The sequence below is a fragment of the Sorghum bicolor genome, chromosome 1 (assembly GCF_000003195.3).
Source record: "Sorghum bicolor cultivar BTx623 chromosome 1, Sorghum_bicolor_NCBIv3, whole genome shotgun sequence".
NCBI lineage: Eukaryota > Viridiplantae > Streptophyta > Magnoliopsida > Poales > Poaceae > Sorghum > Sorghum bicolor.
The window spans coordinates 53453408-53466955 of record NC_012870.2 but is presented as its reverse complement, the minus strand read 5'-3'; the positions used below and the strand labels follow the sequence as shown (position 1 = coordinate 53466955).

Sequence of the window (13548 nt, the reverse complement as noted above, 5' to 3'; positions counted from 1 at the left end):
ATTTATTACAGTCCTAAAATTTTCAAGATAAGGATTGAACCTCTTTAAGCTAGACTTAACAATCAGATTAATAATATGGCATACACAGCGTTGATGCACAAGCAAGTGCTTGACTTTGTGAGGATTCTCACGAGTAGGTGTAGGATAAGAGCCCATGTAACCAAATAAGAGAGGTTGCAAGATATCAAAAGCCTTAGAATTAGCTGAAGCATTATCCAGACTCACAACAAAGACCTTATCAATCAAACCAAACTCCTCAACCACACAAGCAATTTTCTCAGCAATATTTTCACCAGTATGTGATGCCTCAATGAGCCTAAAACCAATAACCTTTTTATGCAACTCCCAATTAGCACCAACATAATGAGCAACAATAGAGATACAATTCTCCTTAGCATTACCAGACTAGATATCAGATGTTAAAGAAACAGATAAACAAGCAGGCAGCAAAGAATGCATGTGCCTATATTCAAGGATCCAGTGCCAATCGAAGCTCTAGCAGCAAATTTCTTACCACACAATTTACAAATGGCATGAGTTCTAACCTTATTCTCATCAAAGATCGAGACAAAATCCTCCCAACAAGCAGAAGTGTGCTTACCAGATGAGGCAGCATTAGTGTCCTCGGAGCCGTCCACCCTAGCATTGCCATCGTCGAGATCGATCGGGTTTGAGCCGTCACGCAGATCGATGTCGAACAGCGCATCTGTGCCATCGTGGATGTCGTCGTTGTTTTTTATCTCCAGCTCCTCCTTGGTCTCAAGGTGCTCATCATTGCTATGGTGGTTGTACACATGCGCAGCCACTAGCATCATCGTTGTGGCCGATGGAGGGAGGAAAGGCTGGTTCTGACCCCTAGTAGCAACTCCAACACCGTCCCTTGATAGTGGACATGTGCGCTTTGGTGGCCTTGCCATGGCTCCTCTAGAGGAGGATGACTCAGCGTCATGCATAGGCACCAACCTCGGCAACCTACGAAGAAGATGAACAAGAATAGGGATTAGGGGTTAGATGAATTAGGAATCCCAAAATATGAACATGCTAGGGTTAGGGTTTTGAGTCGACTCACCTATGCCACCGGAGCCCAATGCCGGAAAAGAGGCTAGGGAGCCAGCATCAAAGCAAAGAACAAGACAGCCACTGTTAGACTGATGGCGAGCGGCGGTGGAAGAACGTACAGGAGGACTCATATGGTACACTTGAGGAGGAGGACTGGAGGAGGCAAGGGAAAGGAGGTAGGGGAGGGAGGAGTGGCAAGGTGAGCCGATGAGGTCACCGGAGCAGGGCCTGAGAGCTCAAGGCAAGCAGGCCACCGGCGGCAGCGGATCAGAATCGGATCGGAGTCAGAGGAGACAGGAGAGTGCGACACTACAACAGGAGAGCGAGACTGAGCAGCGGCCAGAGGAGGGGAAATGAGATTAGGGTTAGGGATTGGGGGGAGGGCCGACACGGTGGGCTTATATACGCACTGAGAGGTGGGTCGTGTCCATGCCTTGTCATGGGCTAGGCCAACGGCCTAGGCACGACACTGGCCACCAGGGCGTGCCAGCACGGGGCACACAGCCTGACGTGTCGTGCCGCCCATGGGCCATTCCAAAAGGCCATGCCATGGGCCGCATGGCCAGATATAAGTGATGGCCTGAAGGGTATTGATGGGAGATCAAGCAATGAGCACACTAGCCATGACCGTTTATTGTGGAGGCTGAGATAGCGGTGACGGGTGCGTTAGCTACCGTCTAATTGGTTTTGCCATCTCGGAGAGCCATGTGTGGCTGGACTTATCCATATTCCATTCCATGGTTCAATGATCATCATTTGTTTTAATTTTCTTTTTTAATGAGGCCAATGCAATTTATGTTTCAAGAACTGAATGAGGTAGTGATGCCACTGATCTACTACCATCATTATCACGAGATACTCCTCCTTTTCGATAGACAACCCTTGATTGCAAGGACTAATTTTATGCCTTTGCTGATGAAAGCCAAGGGGTGGCCCTACAGTCATAGCATTGTTGGGGATTTGACTTCATTAGAAAAACTCAGCACCAGAACTTTGGAGTATTGGAAAGCAAAAAATGAAGATGATGTTTTGACTTCACTCGAGTAGATTTAACTTTGCTGCAGATGAAGAGAAGATTAGAGCAAGTTGGAAGTGAGACAAAATTTTGACTTCGATTGGTAGGCAAAGTCAGAAGAAGATAAAACAAGAATTGCTAAAGTGTGAAGATGACGTCTTCCAAAATATTGGCAAGTATATGTTGAAGAGTGAATCATACAAGAGTGAAAAAGACTACTTTGCGCCTTTTGTTTAACGGGGTTGTACTGATTAAATATAGGGGTAAAATGGTCATTTGTATGTAGACATGAAGGCTAAAACCTCTATAAACACTAGTACATTATTTTTAACCGAGGCGGGCAAAAAGGCTACCGAGGCAGTTTTTGCAACCGCCTCGGATCAAAGGTCACGGTTAATATGACCTTTTCCGAGGTGGTTTGCTGCCCACTTTGGTTAATCAAATAAAAAAAGAAAAAAAAGAAAATCCATCGATAGGCTCGCGTAGCCCATTGAGGAGCCCACCGAGCCCATCCAAGCATCATTGTTCATTGGCCAAATCTACATCGACATCAAGCACCGCTGCTGCACGAGCACACCAGATCGAGCTTCACCGAGCCAGATGCGGGCATCTCCTCGCCAGATCAAGCCCTACCTCACTGGATCTGTCCTTCTCATCACTCAATCGAGCGACTCCTCGCTAGATCGAGCTCCACCCCGAATGCCCTCGTCGTGCCGCATGGTCGTGCGGCACCGTGGACCCGCACTGCCACCTGCAGGGAGGAGGGAGATGTAGAGGAGATGGAGAGGGAGAGGGAGGAGACCCTGAGCTAGCTGTGAGGTGACCTGCATCCCGGCGACTGTGTGGCCTCCTTCCAAGGGCACCATGGGAGGAGAGGGTGAGGTAGGGGAGAGGGAGAAGAAGGGAGGGGGTACCATGGGAGTAGAGGGAGGAGAAGGGAGGGGGTGAGTCGAGCTCTATGAGAGGGAGCAGCCTCCGTGCGTCGGCCTCCGTGTGTGGGGAAAGGGGAGGGGGCGGCTGAGGAGGGAGTGGGTTGAAACCCTGAGTGGCTAAGTGCGGTATATATATGTTGAGCATGCTATCGGGCCGAGATGGCTAGTTTGGGCTCTAAAATGGACCAATATTACCTGAGGCGGTTTTACAATATGCTCGCCTCGGTTAATATATTAACTGAGATGTTTGTGTTAGAACAACCACCTCAATTAATTGATATTAACCGACGCGGGCATTTTTAAGGTGTCCGCCTCAGTTAATCAATTTTGTGATGCAGTTATCATAACTGTCTTGGTTAATAGAAAATGACCGCCTCAGTTAATGGTAGGCATTAACCGAGGCGGTTGAAAATCTTGCCTGTCCCCAAGGGCTATTTCAAAATGTCTCGCAAAAGATTTTTTGTAGTAGTGAAATACCCTCTCTGACATGTATAGTGTGATCATGAAATGGATACAACTTTCACTTGTGTCCAAGTTTGATGTTTGAGTGATTGTTTTATCTAACAAGCATAAGTTTGTCTCAACATGAAAGGGCATTGAAAAGTCTAGGAGACCTAAGACCAAAGCCAAATAGAGAGCTTGCTTCAATGTCTAAAAGGGAGAGTCATGAGCTGAAGTCCATATGAACATCCTTCAATAGTTCAGTGAGAGGTTTGGCAATTATCCCAAAAATGATGCACAAACTTACAGTAGTATCTGATAAGGCTGAGGAAACTATGCAAGGCACGCACTAAGGTAGGCATGGGCTAGCCAACAATAGCCTGAACTTCAGAAAGATATGTGGATAGCCCAATAGCATTGATTGTTGGGCCGAGATAAATAACTGGTGATTGAGCAAACTTTCATTTGGGCAACTTGATTTTTCCAACATGCAAGCAACAAAGTAATGCACTATCAAAGTAAGGCTAAGCTAAATCCCACTATCTATTTCTCTCAACATGCAAGTTATCTAACTAAGCAACCCACTATCCTATACAATTAAAAATCCACTAGCCCATGCAATTATAGTGTCTACATTAGTAAGTCACTATATTTCTCTCAACATGCAAGCAACAAAGTAATGCACTATCACACACAACTAAAATCCACTAGCCATCAATTCTAATGTCCACATGAGCAAGACACATACCTATTTGTTTGTCCATATCATCATGCCATGCAATCCACTAATCTGTATTCCCGCAGCAACGCGCGGGGTATTCTCCTAGTTTAATATAGTAAGGCTAAGCTTGAGATTCGGTTAGAGTGAAGGATTCCTAAGTCATTCCTAAATACTAAGTCTTATGCACACTCAAGACTATATACTCTCATTTATAGCATAACTAGCTTTGAATATAGCATATGAAATATCAACTAGGGAGGATTGGAAACAGAGTCCTCTCCTCCTTCATGACCTGATTCTACTTCTACTTATGGGGAGTGGACTAAGAGGACTCAACAAGTTTGTCATAGCCACGATCTACCACGTGGCCCAGCATATAGAGTGCATCCATAGGTAAATAATACCTAAGCACCACTCTTATATAATACGTACTACTTAACCCACTGAAGTACTAGATTGAACTCTCTACGAACATATGCATATATACTTATCATCAATTATAGCCATATCAAATATATAACTAGAACAAACTAAGAACATAATAAATAGTAATATAATATTAAAATGGAGCAAAGTCTTAAATATATATAGTGGTAAATTACCAGTCTCCACACGAACAGACCTGTAATCCCAAGCAACTTGCCCAACTCTGCTTGAACCTTGCTAGAAAGCATATACTAATAAGAAATTGAAGAACTAGAGCTTTCTCTCTAATCTCTAGAAACCCTAATTTCTAGACTTCTTGCACCTATGCGTTGCATCTATGCCCTAGGGGGCCGAGGTCAGGTCTGGTTTTATAGGTCGGTGGAGAGAACATTGGCCCTTGGATCAAACCGACCTAAGAAACGGTGAAGATGCATCTTAGGAGGGAGTGGAGGAACCTTCCAAAATATAGTGGCATAACCCATCTGTTGGGGGGGGGGTCGGGATAGGGGTGGGGCTGACTAGTCTCACCAGATAGCCCTTTGGGTTCTCCTCAAGTGTGAAGTCTTCTCATGCCTTCTCGAGTCTTCTAAATTAGATTTCCATGGTTAAGTTTCATTCTATTTGACATTTTAATCCTCCTTGTTTTGGTCTATTTGATGCTTTAATCCTCGTTTTATATTCTGGAATAACCTTGGAGAAAAATATAATTTAACAAAACTTATGGAAATTGTCAGTTAAAACCCCTAAGTTTCTATCAGTGATCATTTATATGCAAAAGTTTACGGTTTATAATAATCAATGACTACCATAAACAGAGAACTATATGAGTGTCTTTGTAGGGAATGAGTAGCCACTTCTGTGGCCAATGGATGTGCATATGGCTTAAGGAGGCTAATCAATCCGTGCCAACAATTACATCATGAGAAGCTGAAAGGACCAAGGATGCGCCTAGAGGGGGGGTGAATAGGCGATTCTGAAAATTTACAACTTAAAAAGCGGAAACGATTAGAACTAGAGTTTTCCACGCAAATGAAAAACTCCGCACAAAGATAATCAGAGAAACAGTTGTAAACAATATTAAATAAGTCTAACACCTGCACCACAGAGATTAGATCGCAGAAAGAAATATTATTGACAACTCGCAAATACCGGACGTGTCCGGTATCAACTCGGACACGTCCGAGATACACGAGCACACAACACCTAGCTCTTTCTGTTCTCCAGCTTCTCCAAAACCTACACACAGCTTATACGATGATGTATAGAAATACAACACCCTACAAAAAGGTATCCAACACAGATAATACAATTTATATAAGAAGTGCTGTGCTGTCCAACTCGGACACGTCCGGCTTGATCTCGGACGCGTCCGGAATTCACGAGTAGAGGATATTCAATCCTTGTGCTGTGAAACTTCTTCCTCTACCTGCAAGAACCTCAATCACAGTATATATGATACTAGAACCCTGCAGAGTAGCTCACACAAGATATAAGACACAAATTTCAAATGTAATGCAAAGGGAGACACAAAATTTGTTTTACCGAAGTTCGGTCTCCGTAGAGACCTAATCTCCGTTGAGGGGGCTACGGGTAAGGCACTCGATGACCTAGAGGATACCACTAAGGTCACTCTAGCTCAAAGATCCTCCCTAGAGAATACCGCGAAGGTAACTCTAGCCGGAGTCTCTTCCAACTCCAACTCCTCCTTCCACTAGATGATTTCTTCCCTTGCGGAGGCGAAATCCGACCTGCACAAACAATCCGAGGCAACCACAAACACTTGGGTGCTCTCCAGCGACGCCTAACCATCTAGGACCGAAGAGTCCAAGAGTAACAAATGCAAATCACGAAATAGACAATATGCTCAAGTGCTCAAGTGGTGGCTTGCTCTCAAAACCGAAAATCTTTCAACCCACAAGAAGGATTTGTCAATCTAGACCAAACACTCACAAAGAGAGGGTTGTGGAGAGTTAGCAAAGCTCAGCAATGTGTCACCAAACCAGTAGAATCAGCAGCCCTCAAAGAGGAGGGCTGAGGGGTATTTAAAGACAGTTTTAAAAACTAGCCGTTAACTAGCCGTTGGCCATACCGGACGCGTCCGGTATCATACCGGACACGTCCGATATGATCGAGGCCAAAAGACTTACCCCTATTAGCTTGCTACTCCCTACCACGGTGAAGCCTACGTCGGAACTCCCGACGTACGTCGGAACTTCCGGCAAGTCAGCACTACTGACGAGCACCGGAAGTGCTGACGCGCACTTAGAACAACTCCCTTGTCACCGCAACTCAAAAAGTCAGTATGCGCAACAGTACTCATACCGGACGCGTCCGGTATCATACCGGACACGTCCGGTATGCACGGCCTGTGCACAAAGAGTTCAACTCTCAGGTTAGTCTCTCTAAAACCTCACATGGGTTGACTTGAGCACTAGAGAGTATTAATCCATGATCATGATGCATCCCTCTTAATAGTACGGCTTTCCTATCAACTCAAGATCAAAAGATAAATCAAATTGAAATCACTTAAGAAGCTTCCATCAAACCAAAGCCTTTCTTTCAATTCTTGATAAGCTGAGGATGTCATCATGTCAAACTTGTTTTCATTTTGAGCATAGCCATCTTGAGCACATAACTTGGTTCCATCAATAAATAGATTTGACTTCAAATGTACCAAGTCATTTCCATTTACTACTTCAAGTCATATGTTGCTTTGAATCATCCAATCAATTTTATACTTTTCATTTTTGCTTTCATAAGAGTGATAGCTATCTTCACAACAAGTAAGCCTCTTTCAATAATTCCATTTGCAATGTTGTTTTGTGCTTGAACTAGATTGCTTCATATAACAATGCATAATTTTGGCTTTTGTAATCTTGGATCAAATACCTGTGAGATAGCTTTTTCCTGTTTCACACTTAGCAAGATCATTAGTTCCTTTAATCATGGTTGTCATTCTATCAACCAAAACACATTAAGTGGCTTAATGCACTTACAGAAGCCAACGGCAATAATCTGAAATCAAACACAAGCCTTGATCTACTTGTCGTGGTACCTATTGAAGAAGGCCAGAGCTCTATAGCATACCCCCATCAGCAACTTGAACAACCGACTATTGCAGCAACAAACTAAAAACCAACCGCTGACTAGCAATGGCAGCATTGACGAATGACACTAAACTTCCAAAGTCCACCAAGATCAATATTGGAACACCACACAAGGAATCAGATAGATGAATGGTGTGAGAATCTAGGGAACCTAGAGCAGTAGCTTTAGAGATTGTGAACATCCTTACTTCAATTGTCGTAGATTTCTCGAGTGTTTTAGATTATTTAGGTTCATCAGGCAACAACTCCCGCAATTCTTGCACTACAATTAGCACCTCTATGGAGCAGTTATGATCCTTGCTCCATTTATTGGCACACTTGTAACATAAACCCATCACACACCAATAAGCATGCACAATAGCCAGTTTGGCATAAGGAGCTTGAGCTAGAGTCACCGCTTGTGAAGAAGAAGCATTGGATGAGTTGTCTAGGGGATAAGTCACCTTAGAAGCCATGGTGAACTTTGATGAAAATGGCCAATCATCGGTCTTCAATGGCTTGGAGTCAGAGGGAGTGCCCACCTACTAAAACAACAGTGCCAAAGTACAAGCAGTATCAAAATCCTTGGGGTGTTGCATCAACACAATACAACAAATCTCCACACTAAACCCATCCATGAATCTCATAATGAAATACAAGGGATCAATAGAGGTGGAATAAGCTGAGAGCTGGTCCATGAGCACAGAGAAAAATGGTTGACATGTTGAAGTACACAAGAAGATTGGCGAGCATTGAACAATTGTTGGATAAGAACCTCATGTCGATCCCTTTCCAACCGATCATGCAAAGACCTACCGAATGTGGACCAAGTGGATTGTGATAGGTGGGACTCAATGAATTGGAACCAACACGCTACAACACTCTCGAAATGCATAAACTCAACCTCAACCCACAATGACTCCTTAACCCGAAACGTGGAAAAGTATTTCTCACACTTAGAACACCAGAAATGGGGATTATCTCCATTGAATTTGGGGAATGGGATTTTAGGAAGGTGACCAACAGGTGAGAGAGGCTGAGGTGGATCTGGTGGACGTGGAATAGGAAGAGGATGGGGAGGAACAATGATAGGAGGCAAGTGGACCTCGCAAACACAAAACAAGCGAACTCAGAGCAGATGTGAAGGGAGCTGGCAATGTACCCTTGGTTGGGATATGCATCTGGGTCGTGATGACCTCGGAACCCACATCCCATGTAGTCGATTTGTCATTGTGACATTAGACCCACTGACGGTGAACCCTTCAGGTGAGTGTGTGGCCACCATGTAGGAGAACGAAGCAGACTGGGTTGCTAAGATGTTTTGTTCAACACCGCACGGTCCTAATGGCGAATCAACTTCTAGACTTCCAAGTTGATGTCGTCCAACACGGCCTCCATGCCTCGCTGCTAGGAGGTCAGAACGCCCATCACGCCTTGAGTGTGGCCACGTGCTCATCGCACTTATCCTTGATGTGAGCAACATGGATGACCTCTAGATCAGTGAGACACTAGGTGAACTCGGTGTCACGGTCGATGAAGTTGGTTTCCAGACTGGTGAGCCAGTTGTCCACAACGGTGGGTACTGCGACAGATGCCGTATTGAAGCCGCATGACTCCAAACCAGCCAGATGCTGCTCGAGCACTACAGTGTTGGCTGTGTATGAGGCCTCTAGCGTCTCAAGCCACGAATCTACAGCGGTGGTACGGGGGCGAAGTAGCGGTCGCGGTCATTGAAGCGGTAGTTGAGCTCATCGAAGCGATTGTTCCTGGTGTCAAGGACGAGCTGTAGAGCCAGATCTATGGCACCATGAGCACGCTAGAGACATGAATAGTGGTGGTAAGGTGGATGGGAGTCCAAAGTCAAAATCGAGGAAGACGATACCAATTGTTAGCAAATAACAGAGGAAAGAACACGGAAGAAGAAAGGGGGGATAGAGAGAGAAAAAAAGAGAGATTCGGCAGAGGACAGTGCTGAATATTGGTTCGAGTTTTGGATACAAATTTTCATATGTTCTCTCTCCACACTCCTCTCATCATATATAGTTACTCTGGTAAACTTTGGTAATTGGTATTGGGCTTGAGGAGTCTCTTGGGCCTGGGTGCCTTGGCCACTTCTCCAGTATTGGTTCCCAGCGCCCCACTGTACAATGCTACTATTTATGAGTAATTTGTCCATATATATAGCTTCTTCCATGGTCTGCCTTGTTCATATTTTCCTGAATTATAATAAACCAATGTCTTGCTCAGTGCCTCTTATCTTAAGTTTCCTTGCCTCTTTGCCTCATTGAGTAACGCACAAACAGAGCTAAGTTGAGCAAGCTAAGAGCTGCCATCATCCAGAAGAAATAGTCGAGATGGCCTTCGTTGAGGTTGTCTGGAATCCATCCGGTTTCGCCGCCGCGTGTTGTGCCGAATGCGACGACGCTGAGCACGGCTGTGTTGAGGTAAGACCCGGAAGCGATCGCGAGCTGCCCGAACGCTGCGCACAGGCTCTTCATGGTCACCGGGGCTTGGTCATAGAAGAACTCGGTCATGCCAATGGAACCAAACATCTCGGCCGCACCATGCACAAAGAAAACTGGGCCCTGCCACAGGATGCTCATTGGCACCGGCACCTCCTGGCCGTTGGCTTCCGCGATCTCCAGCCTCCTTGTCTCCAGCAAAGCAGCGAGCGCCATTGTCAGGATGGACAGAGCTTGGCCGATTCCAAGGCGCTGCCACTGGGAGAAGCCTTTCTCGTTCCCGGTGAAGCGCCGCGCTAGTGGCACCAGGATGGTTTCATAGACGGCGACACAGATGAGGAAGCTGAGCACACCAATGATGGGCATGGATGCCGGTGGGATGGCAAACGAGCCAACGTGGTTATCCATGAGCATGCCTTGCTCGATCATCGTCGACTGCATCTGAGCCGTGACTGCGTAGAAGACCAAGAACGACGCCCAGGTTGGGAGCGTCGAGAGCAGCATCTTTAGCTCCTCGACCTGTGTCACTGTGCAGAGCCTCCATGGACTCGACTGCGCCGTGGATTCGTTGCCCGATGGGACAATGGCAGCCTTGTCAAAGAACCTGAAGAACATCATGGTTGACAAGAATCATGTTTGTTCAGTGGAAACAGTTTCTCTAGATGTCGTGTCGATTTAATTTGACTCTACATTATTTTTATTGATTTGCACTTTGTATGTAAAAAGTAAAAACAGAATCACCTGAACTGATTGGTATGCTTGTTCTTATGTTCAGTTGTAGAAGGTGAACTGGCCTGCTCATATAGAAGCGAGCTATCATCCGGCAGTTTGACATGCCACTTCCTGACAGCAGCAACAACCACTTGAAGTATGCTGGTAAGAGGGCTTACTCCCATTTTCCTAAACCTGTATACCCTGGAGCCAGCTAAAAATGCAGGGAAACAGATGAGCATGAGCACTGTCGGTATCACGTAGCTGACTGCCCACCCAACGTTGTCCTGCAGCCAAACAATGACGGTCCCAGACAGCAGGGAGCTGGTGGTGGTCAGGAAGAAGTACCAGTTGAAGAAGGAGCCCTTCTTCACCAGCTCCACCGGGTCATTGACGTCAAATTGGTCAGCCCCGAAGGCAGAGATGCAGGGCTTCACACCGCCGCTGGCAATGGCGGCAAGGTAGAGACCAAGGTAAACCACTGCAGGGTGAACATCGCTGTGGAACAACGTTGGTAGTGATGCTGAAGCTATCAGGACGAGCATTGCCTGACACAGAGCAACATATTCAGAGCTAAGCTGCAGGTGAATTGCATTCATATATATTCATCGCAGATCGATCGAATTGATTCCATCAGTCGCTGCTCTGATCTGAAGAACTTACCACGATGTAGACTGGGAGGAATACGACCATGGTCCAGTATCTTCCCAAGTAACTGTCAGCGACGAAAGCCCCAAGAAGTGGTGTGAGGTAGCACACTCCGGCCCAGGAGGAGATATTTCTGGCTGCATCCACCTTGCTCTCGTGGAGCACAGTGGTGAGTAAGGTCACCAAATTCGTCGCGATTGCAGAGAACACCATGCACTCACTGAATCCAACACCTGGTATGTATGGGTTGAACAAGTGAACTGGTTATTTATACTAGAGAATAGAAAAAACAAAAAAAAACAAAAAAAAAACAGGAGGACTTTTTGGTACCTAAGATGGTATAGCATGCCCTCCAGTTCCCCGTACTGTGCTTGAGAGCAGGTTGTTTGTTGATGTCAACTGATCCATCACTTGCGTACTCCGAGGCTACAGCCTGCATCACCATAGCACATCAGATTTTTGTTTTGGAAGCAGGAGAGGCCCCTCCCTAATTTTTTATATTATAGACTCTATATAGCAAACAAGAGGTTTAATTAATCTTAGGATGGATACTCACTATGTTCGACCAAGTTTACTTGCTTATACAAATTAATCTAACTGTTCCAGCTGGATTCTTTCCATGTTATCATTCCCTGATAACCAAACAAACCCTAAATTGTGTGGAATCACAGGCCTAATCTTAGGATTAACACTCACTTTATTATGTGTCATCTTTATTACTATTATGTTTGAGAAGAGGTTATTAGAAGCTTGTTCGAAGAATTTGTATTATCTGGATGTATTTTTCTTGAAAAAATTTATACAATATTCTATTATCGACGAAAATATATATAGCAAACAAGAGGGTACGGCTGAACAAGAAGATTACAAGGGCACAAAGAACCAAAACAAAAACTACTGAGTAAGCATCAGAAAGCACAACAGCTGGGTAAGAGAAGACAAAGAGTACCTGCGGAGTAGGTTGGAGATGAAGCAGCAAAGCGTTCTCCTCGTCGGCCGCTTCCATATAGAAAGCTCCTGGCTCCGGCGGAGCTGCTCCTCTATCAGTTACTCTGTCAGTGAGCTGCAGGGAAAGCAGGCTTCAGCAAAATTTCCATGCACAATACTTTGCGTGCAAGCTGAAGAAAGTATTAACATATGTCGAAAAATAACAGAGAAAAAAAGGAAAAAGTTATTTGAGGAGGATATTTGTGAAGTGGAAGAAGCAGTGGAATCTGACGAGGAGCTTACTATTACTGTTCTCTTTCAGAAGACGTACGGTACTCGGAAAGTTGAAGGAGGACCTACAAGATATTCCTGCGGATTTTATTAATCTCAAAACAAAGTTTAAGGGGATTCACATCCATCATGACAGATGGAAGTTGAGCAAAGTTCCAGTTGCAAGCAAGGATGGTCGACACTTGGAAGTCGTCATCTCGCTATCTTCAGCACTTTTGGCCAACAAAGCCTGGGCCCGCCAGGCGCCCAGCATCTCTGAAATTCGACGCAGATATCTCGACCGTACTTGCGACTGGCTCACAGTCTATTGTTTGCATATGCTAGCCAATAAATGTGGCCGGTGTCCATTAGTCCATATCACGGTCACTGAGACAGAACGATAGATCAAACATTTCGATTTCCTTTTTATTCCATGCTACAGAAGTTTAAAGAGGTATTTCTTACTGAGGACTTGTACAACTATCTAGGGATCTAGGGATGTATCAGACCACACTCCTTTGTTCTTGAACACAGGTGAACTATCCAAAGTAAATACCAACCCTATTTTCAAATTTGAATTAGGATGGTTGCTAAGTGATGGTATCTTTGAGGTAGTCAGTGACACCCGGCAAAGTGTAAATGAAGGTCTACCGCCTTAGAGAGGTGGCAGACAAAAATGAGGCGCCTTCGCCAATACTAAAGGGATGGACCAAAAACATTAGTGTCGCCTACAAGAAAGAAAATAAAAATGTTGTTAAATAAATTAGATGAATTTCACAAAAGGCAGAATCCATGCCATTGGACTTTAATGAATTAAACCTCAACATGTTGACTTGTGGATCGTTTATGA

General features: G+C 44.9%; 1 protein-coding gene across 2 annotated transcripts; it reads right to left on the bottom strand.

The window, feature by feature from the left end:
* Positions 9546–12864, bottom strand: LOC8086258 (protein NRT1/ PTR FAMILY 8.3). Of its 2 annotated transcripts, XM_021452062.1 has the most exons (6): positions 12732–12864; positions 12451–12564; positions 11832–11934; positions 11517–11734; positions 10884–11401; positions 9546–10746 (listed from the first exon to the last, which is right to left on the bottom strand). In XM_021452062.1, the coding sequence occupies exons 2-6, from the start codon at positions 12505–12507 to the stop codon at positions 9939–9941; spliced, it is 1704 nt and encodes a 567-aa protein (XP_021307737.1). In that variant the 5' UTR covers positions 12508–12564; positions 12732–12864; the 3' UTR covers positions 9546–9938. The 2 variants fall into 2 exon arrangements, with proteins under 2 accessions (XP_021307737.1, XP_002464807.1); XM_002464762.2 differs by lacking the exon at positions 12732–12864 and having other exon boundaries at positions 12451–12725.